Here is a 15617-nt window from a genome sequence, read left to right as displayed (position 1 = left end):
ATGTAAAAGAGAAGGGCGGAGTCAAGATAGGGAGGGGACTATAAGAAAGGACTGTTAAACGCCGTAATGGACATCCTGACGAATCGCCCAGCTTAGGGGCGGGAAACGCGTAGATGGGCGGAGCCTGTGCGTCCATGTGACCTACTCCATACCTTGCATGCAGATCTAACAGCGGAAGGTCCGTTGGCGTCTACGTGATCTGAATGACCCAAACGCATGGGAAAAGGTGATCTGTCCGGTTGCTGGAGTGCTAGCAATGCACCGGCATATACGGGATATATGCGGAATTCCGTTCCGGACACCCAAACCCCAGTGGCAAGTTATTGACAGAGTGGGTACCCACTGAAGGAATCCTACGACGGAGGTGGTGAGATTACCAGCGCTTTTTGCATGTGCATGGCTGCTAGCTGCTGCTGTACTAACCACGGGACTGTCTCTGTGAGAAAGTACAGGATTGCAATATATTTGCTGTCTTTCGCTGTCATACAGTTGGATTCCTCTGCTCCCTATGGGTTGCCTAAAACCTGGCTAAGAAACTGCCACTGAATTACAGTATTAAGTGCGTTTGTGGGCGCCATGGCTGCAAGTATGTGTGGAGGAATGTATGAACTGCCGGCTTAGATTAGAAGGTTATCGGTCAGAGTCGTGTTCATTACTACTGTGCTGCACAGATGCTCCAGCAAGGTTTTTAAAGTGTTTTAGAGAGCTGATTTTTGCATGTAGTCAAGCTTATTTGTACAGTGTCACAATAAATGGTTTACCTGGCAACACATTGAGAACCCTAGCCTCATATATATATTTTGAAGTCTACTTAATTGGGGTAATGTGTCGCTAATAGGCGAGTACTGGGAGACCGGAATTCAGTATCATATGGTTATCAATGAATTGGTGTAGCCCCTTCTTTCTTTATAGCTAGTATAGTGCCCCAGTATAGCTAGTATAGTGCCCCAGTATAGCTAGTATAGTGCCCCAGTATAGTGCCCCAGTATAGCGCCGTTGCTATGGAAACCGCTCTGCCTCCAGCTTCCTGTCATCACACAGCAGCCGGCCGTCGTGGAGCGAGCTGCTGTGAACTATTTACATGCCCGGGAGACGGAGAGGGGAATAGAGGAAGCCGCACAGTAAGCTAATAGCAGCGGCGGCCGTGGTGGGGGGGGGGGGGGGTTGGGTGAGGCGGCCTTCCACCAACAACGAGGCTCGCAAGCAAGTCGACCCCCCAAATTTCGGCTTGCTTGCGAGTATATATATATATATATATATATATATATATATATATATATATATATATATATATATATATATATATATATATATATATATATATATATATATTTCGTGTGTGTGCGTGCATACATGTATGTATGCGTGTGTGTGCGCGCGCGTGTCTCATGTTACAGTATACTACAAGTTATTATTACAAAGTGAATTATCTGCACTCCTGTCGGGGATTCACACAGTTTCTCAGCATGACAAGCTGAAACAGAGAGCAGAGGGGCTGTCTGTGACTAATAAACAAAGCACACACACACAAAGCCTGCAGAGGGCATGCATAACTTCTCCCTATGACAGAAAAGCAGTGTATTCCTCTCTATGTTGACAAAGCCTGACAAAGGAAAGAAGATAAGATATATTACAGAGACAGTGCAACTAGAAAAGGCTGCAGTAATCCAGAGTACATTAGAACAGGTACAGGAACTTATAGGATAGAAGAAATAAGGTTGAAAATGTTGTTACAGAGTCTCTTTAATTGCATGCTAGAAGCCTCATAAGGCATTTGTGACGCTTACCGGAATGCCACTTTGCGGGTATAATGCAGGCAGTTCTCCTTCACGTGGGTCTGGAAATATGCTGATCTACAGAGCACTCCACATTCTGGGCAGCAGTATGGAGATTTGTGAGTATGAATACGTTGGTGAGCTCCATAGCTGCATTTATTCGGAAGCATCATCTGGCAAACCTGGCAGGTCTATGCAGGAGGAGGAAACAAACAATCTAAGAAAACAAATGCCAAATGTGCAGCTTCACATAAAGAGAAATATATTACACTGCATTTCAGTAAAAAAAAGGCAAATTATTAATTGTACATGACATGACGGAGACCACAGTGAGCAGAAAGAATGTGTACATACACAAAGCACCGAGACATGTTAAATGGAGGGGCTTTCTTTCTATCACTAAAAATATGAAACACCATACATAAAATTGTGGTGTTTCTTCAAAGCGCAACCTGGTGGTTTCACTGGCAAGCACAAGTCACACCCCTTTAGCTGCAGACAGCTCCACAGGGAGCAGTGAAGCCTAATTATCCTGCTTAGTACATACAGTGGCTTGCAAAAGTATTCGGCCCCCTTGAAGTTTTCCACATTTTGTCACAATACTGCCACAAACATGAATCAATTTTATTGGAATTCGACATGAAAGACCAATACTTATTGTAATGGTGTACACGTGAGAAGTGGAACGAAAATCATACAGGATTCCAAACATTTTTTACAAATCAATAACAAAATCAATAACTGCAAAGTGGGGTGTGCATAATTATTTAGCCCCCTTCGGTCTGAGTGCAGTCAGTTGCCCATAGACATTGCCTGATGAGTGCTAATGACTAAATAGAGTGCACCTGTGTGTAATCTAATGTCAGTACAAATACAGATGCTCTGTGGCGACCTCAGAGGTTGTCTAAGAGAATATTGGGAGCAACAACACCATGAAGTCCAAAGAACACACCAGACAGGTCAGGGATAAAGTTATTGAGAAATTTAAAGCAGGCTTAGGCTACAAAAAGATTTCCAAAGCCTTGAACATCCCACGGAGCACTGTTCAAGCGATCATTCAGAAATGGAAGGAGCACAACTGTAAACCTACCAAGACAAGGCCATCCACCTAAACTCACAGGCTGAACAAGGAGAGTGCTGATCAGAAATGCAGTCAAAAAGCCCAAGGTGACTCTGGACGAACTGCAGAGATCTACAGCTCAGGTGGGGGAATCTGTCCATAGGACCACTATTAGTCATGCACTGCACAAAATTGGCTTTTATGGAAGAGTGGCAAGAAGAAAGCCATTGTTAACAGAAAAGCATAAGTCCCATTTGCAGATTGCCTCAAGCCATGTGGGGGACACAGCAAACATGTGGAAGAAGATGCTCTGGTCACACTGCACATCACTCTGAACACACCATCCCCACTGTCAAATATGGTGGTGGCAGCATCATGCTCTCGAGGTGCTTCTCTTCAGCAGGGACAGGGAAGCTGGTCAGAGTTGATGGGAAGATGGATGGAGCCAAATACAGGGCAATCTTGGAAGAAAACCTCTTGGAGTCTGCAAAAGACTTGAGACTGGGGCGGAGGTTCACCTTCCAGCAGGACAACGACCCTAAAAATAAAGCCAGGGCAACAATGGAATGCTTTAAAACAAAACATATCCATGTGTTAGAATGGCCCAGTCAAAGTCCAGGTCTAAATCCAATCGAAAATCTGTGGCAAGATCTGAAAACTGCTGTTTACAAACGCTGTCCATCTAATCTGACTGAGCTGGAGCCGTTTTGCAAAAGAAGAATGGGCAAGGATTTTAGTCTCTATATGCCCAAAGCTGGTAGAGACATAACCTAAAAAGACTGGCAGCTGTAATTGCAGCAAAAGGTGGTTCTACAAAGTATTGACTCAGGGGGCCGAATAATTACGAACACCCCACTTTGCAGTTATTTATTTGTAAAAAATGTTTGGAATCATGTATGATTTTCATTCCACTTCTCACATGAATACCACTTTGTATTGGTCTTTCACGTGGAATTCCGATAAAATTGATTCATGTTTGTGGCAGTAATGTGACAAAATGTGGAAAACTTCAAGGAGGCCGAATACTTTTGCAAGCCACTGTACAATGCAATTTTTCATCTGATTGATGGTTGAATTCCATTATTTCTCACAGGTCTGATCACTGCTATACAAAAATCGATTGGGATTCAGAATGGACTTACTGGAAATAATGGATTCCACAGTCAATCTGATGAAAAATTGCATCATGTGTACTAAGCTTAAGTCCCCAAGTCTGGAGATTTGTTTGTGTACAGTTAGGAATGAAAGATGGTCAGTGAGATACAAACAAATGTTATGCTTATTTTATGAAAATGTATGCAGCCTGAAAACAAACTAATTAAATACTGCCACTTCTATATATGATTTTTTCATTTTCAAGCTGCATATATTTCATTAAAAGTAGCATACAAATGTGTATTATTTGCATCTTATTAACCATTCCTATTGGAGAGTTCTTTACTTTAAAGAGACACTGAAGCGAAAAAAAAAATATATGATATAGTGAATTGGTTGTGTACTATAAATAATTACTAGAAGATTAGCAGCAAAGAAAATATTCTCATACTTTTATTTTCAGGTATATTAGTGTGTTTTCTAACTTTGCATCATTCTATAATATGTGCAGATTACACAACACTCAGCATTCAAAATGAGTCAGAGCAGTCTGTGAACTAATGACCTCTCCTCTAGCAGAGAAAAAGTAAACAGTTCACTTACAGTTGAGATAATAAAAGTCAGATAACAGCCCTCTCCAGGACTAAAGGCTCATACACACATCAGACTATAGTCTTTGGAAAATGAAAGATCACAGACCAATCTTACCACCCTTCATGTAGTATGAGAGCCATACTCTACACAGTCTTTTCTATGGAGCTGAACTCCACATCAGAAAAAAATCTTTGCAAGATGCTGCACACACAGATGCTGTACAGACACAAAAGATCAGTATCTGCAAAAGATCTGTTCCTGCCAAAAATCCATTCCTGCAAATTGCAATGATAGTCTATGAGATCTGCAGATCATCATACACACATGATTTAACTGACATTCGTCTGCAGATCAAGCAATCATCCGCAGATCTAAAAATCCATCCTGGTGGATCTGATCTGCAGATGAATGTCAGTTAAATCATGTGTGTATGATGATCTGCAGATCTCATAGACTATCATTGCAATTTGCAGGAATGGATTTTTGGCAGGAACAGATCTTTTGCAGATACTGATCTTTTGTGTCTGTACAGCATCTGTGTGTGCAGCATTTTGCAAAGATTTTTTTCTGATGTGGAGTTCAGCTCCATAGAATAGACTGTGTAGGTATGGCTCTCATACTACAGGAAGGGTGGTAAGATTGGTCTGTGATCTTTCAGTTTCAAAAGACTATGGTCTGATGTGTGTATGGGGCCTAAGACTTATGCTTCGTACACACTTGCGATAACTATCGTTTGCAAAGAACGATAGTTACCAGACGAACGATATTGGAAAGATTGGTATGCAACGATGGCATGCAGCGATCATCATACACATTTTAACGATAGTTCTCGCAGAAAAGAACGATCAGAAGGAAATGTTGCGTACATATTTATATAAAATTAAAAAAAAACACTGACATGGAGTTACAATAGATACAAATATATGATTGTTAACTTGAAAACAAAGTTTAATTGAAATGAGCAATGTAACAATCGTTACGGCCGCGCTACAAAGGAAGTACTGAAGCTGGGCAGAATTCAACGCAGGCGCATTGGCCCTTGTAACGATCGTTCTCGGCCGATGTCTGTACACACTATAGTTTTGTAACGATTGTCGGTAGATATGATCCGTCAGGTTGGTTATTTCCATCTTCCCGATGTCGTTCGTGTTAATGATCGTTGGGTAAAGTTCTTTCCCCGATTGTCGGCGGAACGATCATTAATGAGCTGTTTCAAACGACCATAGTCGCCAGTGTGTACGCAACATTAGTCGGAGAGTTAACTGCTTATTTGCATAGAGATAACAACTGGAGTTTCTTAACTCTTCCTGTACTGGAAACAATTAGACTGATGTATCTGATCTTAATGTTTTATTTCTTAGCTGTACTACACATACAAATCATAATATCATAATTTTTTTTCCGCTTCAGTGTCTTTAACAGTGTGAACTAGGAATGGTTAATGATAATAAATAGTTCCAAGTTTTAATGCAAACCCTACCCCTATGTTATATCTACCTCACATCAGGCAAAATGTTTCTCCCCTTAGGAAAGAAGCTTCAGTTTCAGTATACAGTCTATGGTAAGAATAATGTGAGATGCCTAATTCTTTATATTTACATTGTTGTTTTAGCTTCTTATCTTTGACACTATTTCTTTCCCTTTAGTTTTATCCAAAGTGAAGGCACGAGGCTTAAAGCGGACCTGAACTCGGACCTTCCCCTCTGCTCTACAAGATAAGCAACAACATAATAACCTTTAAAGAAAACATTTCTTTGTTACAGCTGATACAAATTCAGCAATAAATCTGCAGTGTCTACTTCCTGCTTTCATGGGAGCATATATTGTCAACATCCTGTTTACACCAATTAGCTACTCTGACGTGGCAGAGAAGAGATCACATTACAACTTGTGATTAGTCACAGATGAGGGGAAATTAGACAGACTCTCTAAATACATACAGGGTGCATTTGTCTAGCTTTTCCTTCTGCCCTGTGCGAGAGTTCAGGTCCACTTTAACACTGATAGGCTTGGCGGTTAGAGAACATGGTCTACAGTACTCTGGGCTTTCCCTAGAAGTGCACAAGAAGCAACTGGTAGACTCATGAGCTATGCAGGTTATCAGAATTTGCAAAAAGCAAGATGGCAGCACCCATAACAGACACAGCAGATACAGCAGCTCTGGCCAGAAAGGTTACATGGCATTATGCATTAGTAAAATAATAATATTTAGGGATGTAGAAAAGGACAGAACTGAGATTAAGTGAAATCATTTTTAGTGCTTTTTTGCTTCAATACAGCAATTCTTTCCATCCCAATTTAAAACTGGCTACGGTATATATTCCAAAAGTGAACTCACAGCACAAATTACACTTCTATCAAAGCATTGAATCTACTCTCTCTGCGGTACTGACTGCCAAGAAATGCCCCCCTTAACTGCAAAAGTAATTGGCAACAGAAAGCCAGAGCTCGTCCCTCATTTTCTACATTTGTTCCGTTTCTTATTCACAGACAAAAGGCAGGAGAACTGAAATAAAGTTTAACATTAATCCTAGCAATGCATACAGGCTAGAACTAAAGGGACGGTTTATTTCTCATTGGAGTTTCTTGTTAATGGAATGGCATAAATATAAGCAAGACTTGTCTCACAGTCACAAAGCTGGGTATACAATTTATGGTTGGCAGCAGGGTTGAGTTTACTGCAAACGTGACATGGTTACACAAATAAATAAATAAACACATGAACGGGTAAGTAAGGCCAGCGACCCACTTGCAGCATTTTCACCAGTGTTTTGGCCAGTGTTTGCGTTGAAAAAAAAAACAAAAAACGCTCTCATTGACTTGAATGAGAATTGTGGCAAAATCGCTGTGAACTATTTTGTCGAGCTTCTCATCCCCCCCACCATACACAACTTCTGAAACCAAAATATGAGGCAGAGGGACAAGGCCTGCAGTCAGGTCCCACTCAGAATTCCATGCGACCCAGCAGACCGCTGGCTATTAGCTGCCCATTTTACCAGTTGGGCAGTTTTTGTTTTTTTAAAACAAACCTGAAGCGAAAATAAACTTATGATATAATGCCTTGTATTTGTAGTACAGCTAAGAAATAGAACATTAATAGCAAAGAAAAGGGTCTCAAATCGTTTTCCAGTACAGAAAGAGTAAAAAAAAAAACTTCAGTTATCTATGCAAAAGAGCTTCTCTGAGTTCTTCAACCCACTGGGTCGAATACAGTCCTGTTTTCTGAAGCACTTAAACAGCAACGAAACTGAGATACAGTTTTAAAAAGGTTTTACTGCAGGAAAGTTCAAAGGGTCATCATTTCAGCGTTGTTTTATAGTTTAAAGACAGAATGTGCTTTTACAACTACAACTGTAACAGAATGATTCAATGTTTACTTTGAAAATAAAAAAAATTTCTGTGCTACCAATGTTCTATTATCTGTACTGCACGGTATTAAAAGTGGCTTTTAGGGAGAAAAGCACATTTTCACCTCACCAAGAAAGTTCCATATGGCCCCTGGACCTTTGTTTATCGACATTGTTATGACAGTAATGAACATGTTCTACAATATTTTAAGATGGCTGCTGCACTCTCCCATTTGGTAACAAAAACTATGGGAAGGTAATAGGGCACTTTACACCATCTTTTTACATTTTCTACAACTACAAATGACAGCAGCTACTGCCACCATAGGGATTGGTCAACATCAGCATGCTCACAGGGGTGCCAGGGCAAAGGAATCATGTGGATTAAAGAAAACATGTACCAGGGACCATCGAGAGTGTGTGGGCTTTCTCCCCCCAGGTTTGTTTATCCAACATGCCCAGAATTTTGTTTTCATGCATATGAAGAAACAATCACTTCCTGTTGTCAACATAATCAAGATACAGGATTTTTTTCTACAAGCATACAACTTCTTTATGTTAAATGACCTCTGCAAGATTTGTTAAGCAAAAACTGTATAAAAACACAGTGATATCCACCATAAGGCACTTGTCTTGAGAAACAGAAATAAGGTGGTCATACCCATATTTGAATATTTCTACGCTCAGTGCAGACTAACCATGGGAAAAAGCTTTAATAAGTAAAATGAAATTAGCAGATTTGCCACAATCTTTCTCATTCAAATATTTCACTTGATGGACTGCATTTGATTCACAAATTAATAAGCAGTCTGTGATCCTATCCAACTGTGTGGGCAGACAACATCTAGCAGCACTAACAGCTTCAGAATTGAATGAATAACCATGTCAGATTTGGCCATATGTGTATGTGTAGCATCATTTGGCAACAATCATATAGAACATTGCTTGTTTGTTTGTTAAAAAGCCAATATGGCGAAGAAATGTAATTATTCAATGGGCAGACATTTCTTGAGACACCATCAGCTTAAGATTGTTACAATAGATGATATTGTATCCAGTATTTCCCACAAAACCTTAGCAATGATAACTCAGCATAGCAAACTTCCTCTGTGATATGTGGGTTAACAAAATAAACTGATCAGGCACCCCAATTTGGAGAATTTATCAGCTCATATATGAGTGAAGGGTCACTCACCAGTCCATCTTTTTCCTCAGCTACCCTCTGATAATGTCCTGCAAGGCTTGTGTAGTCCTCGACCTGTTTGCTGCACTCCAGACATTTGAATCCATGGCGTATAAGTCCATATGGGTCTGCATAAAGTGGCATGGCTGGTGGAGCATAGGTGGTGGTGCCAGACCACACTCCAAGCGGGGTTGATGGAGCTATTGTACGTTGCGTGGATGTTGAAGGTTGAGAAGCAAGTGCTGGAGAGATCAAAGGGGGTGAGGCAAGCATCTGTTCTGAGGATATAGGCTTCATCATGAGCTGAGAACACTGCATAACCAATCCCTTACTCTTATGTTCCCTGGCATGACCTAACAAACTACACTTGTTATAGAACTGAACCGTTTTAGAACACTGGGTACACATCACCTCAATATGGATACTCCTCCTGTTCTGGTGTTGAGCAAGGCTTTTTTCCAGGGCAAACGAGTCTCCACATTCCAGGCAATTGTAACCAGAAGCAGGCAGAGTAATATTGCAGTCAGGAGGGGGATTCAAATTTGGGGTATAAGTAGGAACGGGGTTAGCACTATGTAAAAGTTTATTAAAAGCATCTACTATTACAGGAGCTGCAATTTTAACTTGGTGTACTAGTGGTACTGCCATAGGAGCACCTGGTATTTGTGTCTGCCTCAAAGGTGTAGCTTTCTGACCCGGTGTAGTGCTGACACTGTTAGGGACCAAGTTGAGGTTGGCAAGGTGGACCGCTTTGGGGAGTAAGCTGGCTGAACTAGTTGTTGTCTTAACAGGTGCTACTGAGGGTTTCTTATTCTGAGAGGAGCTAGGGTTTTTTGATGAGCTACTGCCAGGATTCTGAATGCTTGAATTTTGTGCAACTTTCTTTTTATCCCCTTTAATGTTAGCTACTTGAGCATTGGCTGCAGCATTTTGCCCTGGATTGCTACCAGAAAGCCTGTTAGAGTTTCTTGTCCTTTCCTTCTCTGTATCAGCCCCATCCTCCAGATTTACAAGTGGTTTAACATCCTCACCCGATGAGTTCTCACCATGCACATCCTCAGGAGATTTTAGTAGATCATCTGGATCAACTTCTGGCAAAATTCTAGTTACAGTTCTTTTGATCTCACCAGATGACGTTTTTATTGTCTTGATCCTAACTTTCGGTATTGCAGGTGGTGAGCCAGCACCGACCGATTGTGAATCTTTGCTACTGGTATCACTACAGACGCTCATTGGACTGTCTGGATTTTTGACTATCTTTTTAACTACTTCTAGAGGACTCCTTGGACTTTTTGGTGACTTTGGCATTTTTGGACTTCCTTTAATACTTTCCTTTAATGGGACAGTAATCTCTTTAGAAATATTTAAGGCTTCCTCCTTGGGGGTCACTGCTACTTTTTTGGCTTGCAATGCCACCAAAGCAGCTACACAAGAAGATAATTTAGAATGAGCTGGCTTAATACGCTGGCGAGGTGGTACAGCTGAGGAGCACACAGCCGATGTACCTGTTCCTGTACTATAGGTATCTTCTGTACCTGAAAATGCTTTCTCCTCAGGTATGCTACTATCCTGAACATCCCTGAATGCCAGGTTAGAGCCCAGAAAACTGTTAGTTTTATCAATATCTCTGCTTTGCTCAGTTCTGTTTTTCTCAGATTCCAGGCAGTCCGGTTTCTGTTCCTTTTTACAGTATTCATCAAACATACTAAGCTCAGGTTCTGTAGGCTTCCTTAGAGAATCCACAATACAGCCTTCTTCAGGGACATACATAGAAGGCTGTGGAAAGTAAGGGGACTCTGCTGCTTTCTGCTTGCTTAATATTCCATCTTTTGTATCTTCTGGCTCAGGACTTGAAATAGGACTGAACTGACTAAAAGTTGGTAATGGTTCTGCTTTGTGTGTCTCTATTTTGTCACCATAACCTCTAGAGTTGTCACCATTGATAAAACCAGGCTCAAATTTTCCATAGCCAGGTCCCACAGCATGGGGCTCAGGACTCACTTCTGAACCACGGAACCCATTCTGTAGTAGATTTGGACCCATGTGATTTCCTTCTTTCTCAGCTGCCTCAAATGACTCCTGTCGACTGGTGTTTTTCACAATGACGCTTACTGCTGGAACATCAGGGGCAGACACAGACTGAGACAATGACAGATTCTCATCCAAACACATTCCTGATGCTTTCAGATGGTTTTCCTGATCATCGCTTGTTGACTGAATAGCTTCCTTTGGGTCCAAGCTTGTGGCATCAGGGATATCGAAGGCAGCAAGAAGATCATCAAAGTCTGGAGTCTTCATGTCCCCCATGACTGGAAATGTAACGAGATCTGAAATGGGAGTGAACAGAATGACTATTCCATGTTGTCGTTTAAGCAGTTTCCCTAAGTATTCTGAAGGCTCCATTTAACTTTTTTTTTTATAAAATAAAGAAGCACAAAAACAAAATAATAATGTGAAGAACTCTTGATGCTAACACATGCGTAACGCAACAATACATTAAAGATTCAACATGCAAGCATACATTTGACAAAAGTAATCTACACTACCAAAAAATCAAGAAGAAAATTATTTCTCTACACTAGCAAGTATGGTGATCAGCTCCTTCCCTGCATGATGCAACAATCTTCTATCCTGTGTTTCTCTCTGAACAAAAAAGTAGCAATATAAAGTAGGCTTTTCATAATAGGGTATACCACCACATGGTAAAAAAAAAAGCACTAGTGGGTTTTTAAAAATGTTTATTTCCATAATATATTGATTTCACTCTTAAAACATATTTGATTCTATGAACCTTCCATGACATCATTTAGAGAGAAAACGATAACAGATTACCACGTATGCCTTCTGCTGAACCCAGGGATAATACATATATGGGAACCGTAATCTGTCTTTTGGCTGCAGTGGGTGATACTACCCGAGTAGGAATGACAACGCTTAGGAGAACTCATGGAGAAGCAGGGCTGTGGAGTCGGTACAAAAATCTTCTGACTCCTCAGTTTATGAAACCACCGTCTCCAACTCAGACTACCCAAAATGGCTCCGGCTTAAGGTGGCCACACACCATACAATTTTTTAAATATCTGTTCAATTTAAGAATTGCAATTAATTTTTCTGACTGATTGTAACATTTCAAAAATATGACCAATGTACCACACACCTATGTTCAATTTTTCCCCCAATTAAGATAAAAATAATTGGAAACTCTGACAAAATTGCTAGGGTGTGTATATTAATAAATTGACAAAACAACACACACCATACAATCTTTAGAAAGATTGAAGAAAAATATCTGGCATTTCGGATCGATTAAAATCGCAGAAAACGGGAAATCCGATCGGATTTTTCAGTCTAATGAAAAAAAAGCTTTCGATTTTTCCGGGAGATCCGATCGTTTTTATTGAATTACCGTAAAATCGGATCATTTTATTGTATTGTGTGTGGCCACCTTTAGACTCCTTAGTGTAATACTTACCAGGGCTATGGATTTTGTACAAAATCATTCGACTCCGACTCCTTGTGAAATCACAGTCTCAAACTCAGATTTCAGGTGCTGTGATGACTTCCTGGTTTAACACATGATAATGACCAGCAAATCAGAGCCTTACAAATCTATCAGCTGATCAAATTGATCACAAGTTTCTCCATGAGTTCTCCTAAGCATTGTCATCCCTAAACCTGAGAAATTGGTAGCTGAGACAATTTACTGATTCAGTAATGGACAATAATGGGTGAATTCAAAGGTCCCTCTAACCAGTACAAGACTGCACATTTAACAAAACCAGTGCAAGTACCCAGATCAGAAATTCTGATTATGTGTTCTGAACAGCTGCTCCACTTCTGTACCAGATTTCCTAGCATCTGGAGGGGCATGGTGCACTGACAGACAGATGCATTAGGTGACCATCATTTCATGAGTTATCTGTATGGACAGCAGCCAGAACCTGTAACAGGTTAAGGCTTCATAAATATTACTTTATAATATAATGTATAAATTGTGACAGGAATCTCTGAGATAAGTCTTGAAACAACCATGCATAGACAATGATTCAATATCTCAACTTACAGGTCTAGCTGATCACCAATGATACCTTATGGAGCCCTATCCAGAAACTATGATCCATTTCAAATTTCTGAATTTTGGCATTAAAAGTTAATAATGCTGGCCAGGTGATCTGCTGGATCTCTGTAAATAAACCATTTAGCTCAAGTAAATCTGACCATCTTTGGAGGCTTAGAAATGTTTGAACTCAGTGCTTTCAATTATTTTAAAGCTAATTTTAAAAGAAACCTGAAGAAAAAAAATGCCCTAAATTGGTACCTACCAAAGTTGAGGGAAGCCGCTGGATAATGCAGAGGCTTCCTCTGTCCCCCTAGCCTCCACCAAACAAGTGCTAGTAGGATCCCCCAAACCTCTTCAACAAGGGCCTTATCAAAGCATGCCTATGGCCGCACTCCGGTCCGTGAAGTAGTGTGGCTGCAAAGCACAGGATGCCTGCACAGTAGCACGGAGCTGCTCGCCCTCTGCAGAAAATTCCAAGCCCAAGCAGCTCCATGCTACTGAACAGGCATCCCATGCAGTGTGGGACCTTGGATGTGAACTTCCAGGGGGTCCTGGCATCCAGTGGTGGTCTGGAGGAGGACATGGAAAGCCTCTGGGGGATCAGGAGGCTTCCCTCTACCAAGGTAAGTTTTTGATTTTTTTACCCTCCTTTTATAATTACAGGTTTAGTTTATGAAATGGAAAAAAAGCCACAAAATACAGAAAAAAAGATCTGCACGTCTTTCCACAATCATTTGCTAAGTTAACATGTATTACTTGCAGAACATGCAGCTGTATTCGGTCACTCACATAAAGGCATATGTTTTAATAAAAGTAGTATCGATTTCTAATAGCAGTCATACAAATTTCAGTGCATTCTTTTATGTAACTGAAATGTTTTTAAAAAAAAAAAGTTACCTGGTAGTTCTATTGCATGGCTCCACCTAGCGTAGACACCTCATCTAGCCTGCAAATACATTTAGAAATAAATTCAATATCATATGTGGGATTTGCACTCCAAATACATTTTGAATAAAAATTCAGCACAAAAAATTCTTTGATTTATCCATTCCCAGGTGAGAAAAAGGTCCCTATTCAGTTAAAGGATACAAAAGGTGAAACTAAACAGTGTCCTTCCACTTACCTGAAGTTTCTTCTAGCCTCTGTAGGCTTGTTTGTCCCTCACTGTCCTCTTTCTCGATCAGCTGTTAAGCCCACTAAAGCAGCCAAGTTGCGGAGGACTGTGCATGTGCTGGCCCAGAAGCACAAGTCCTTCATTGCACTCCAGTAACCAGGAGCGTTCTGCGCATGAGCACCGTCAAGATTTGTAGCCACGCATTTGTACAAAACACTCCAGTAACTACGGGAGTGTGATCAAAGACGCGCACCGCCAAGTCAGCGCATGTGCAGTACTGCGTGACTTGGCTGCTGTAGTGGACCAAAAAGCTCATCAAGGAAGAGGACCAGGAGCACAGTGAGGGACAAACAAGAATACGGGGATGGAACTAGCCCTAGGTAGGCAAAAGAAAACTGTTTAGTTTCACCCATGGTATCCTTTAAAAAAAGTGTACCTGAGGCAAAAGCTGCAACAAAAAACAGATACCTAGGCAGAGGGAAGCCTCTGGATAGCTTTCTCGTGTCCTCCTCGCTCTTACCACTGCCACACACACACCCTCTAAACATATCAGACACAAGCTTTTCCGATATGTTATGTGGCCGCGCACCTCGTTATGCATTAGTGTGGCCGTACTGCACCTGTGCGCCGTAAACTGGAGCTGCTCATCCACAAGCAGCTCCTTGCTACTGTGCAAGCACAGTACGGCCAAGCTTCTGCATTAAGAGGAGCATAGCTGTGATCTTCCAGAGTGTACCGGTCAGCTATGGTAGGGGTGAGGAGGACACGGGAATGCGCTAGAGCAGTGTTTCTCAACATTTTATTGATATGTACCCCTTTTAAAACTTTGTACATACCAAGTACCCCCTGGCATAGTAAACATTATCACAAGTACCCCTTGACAAATATATATTTAATCGTAGTACATTATAATTGGTTCTAAACAATTTCCAAGCATCTACTATTGCTTTTAATTAGCTAAAATACTGATTTGGTGTTGTTTAAATAAGATTTATCATTTTCTAAAACTCTAAATTTGTTATTCTTGGTTAAGTATATCAAGCCCGAGTACCCCCTGGAACCATCAGAAGTACCCCCTGGGGTACGCGTACCGCATGTTGAGAACCTATGCGCTAGAGGATCCAGAGGCTTCCCTCTTCATAGTAAGTATTGGATTGTTGCAGCTTTCACCTCCGTTTTATTTTAACTTTTCTCCTGAGTTTTCTCACTGGTGTTTTTACATCTTACAAAAAATGTTACCGGTATTAACCTCCCTGGCGGTATATTAAAACCACCAGGGGGCAGCGCAGCACATTAATTTTTTTTTTTTAAATCATGTAGCTAGCCTAGCACTAGCTACATGATAGCCGCTGTGCAGCGGCATCCCCCCTCCCCTTCTGATCGTCTCCG

The 15617-nt window shown here is 41.0% G+C and overlaps 1 protein-coding gene across 1 annotated transcript in view; it reads right to left on the bottom strand.

Moving 5' to 3' along the window:
- Nucleotides 1–15617, bottom strand: part of ZNF592 (zinc finger protein 592) — a 49391-nt gene that overhangs the window by 21740 nt on the left and 12034 nt on the right. The window contains exons 2-4 of the mRNA XM_068275821.1: nucleotides 14012–14060; nucleotides 9067–11381; nucleotides 1788–1966 (exon numbers count right to left, since the gene is read on the bottom strand). Coding sequence (XP_068131922.1) covers nucleotides 1788–1966; nucleotides 9067–11361 — 2474 coding nt within the window. The 5' untranslated portion in view covers nucleotides 11362–11381; nucleotides 14012–14060. The remainder of the gene's footprint in view (nucleotides 1–1787; nucleotides 1967–9066; nucleotides 11382–14011; nucleotides 14061–15617) is intronic.

This window comes from Hyperolius riggenbachi, chromosome 3 (assembly GCF_040937935.1).
Source record: "Hyperolius riggenbachi isolate aHypRig1 chromosome 3, aHypRig1.pri, whole genome shotgun sequence".
In the NCBI taxonomy this organism is placed as follows: domain Eukaryota; kingdom Metazoa; phylum Chordata; class Amphibia; order Anura; family Hyperoliidae; genus Hyperolius; species Hyperolius riggenbachi.
Note: the sequence above shows the minus strand (reverse complement) of the source record. Positions and strands in the feature narration are given on the sequence as shown.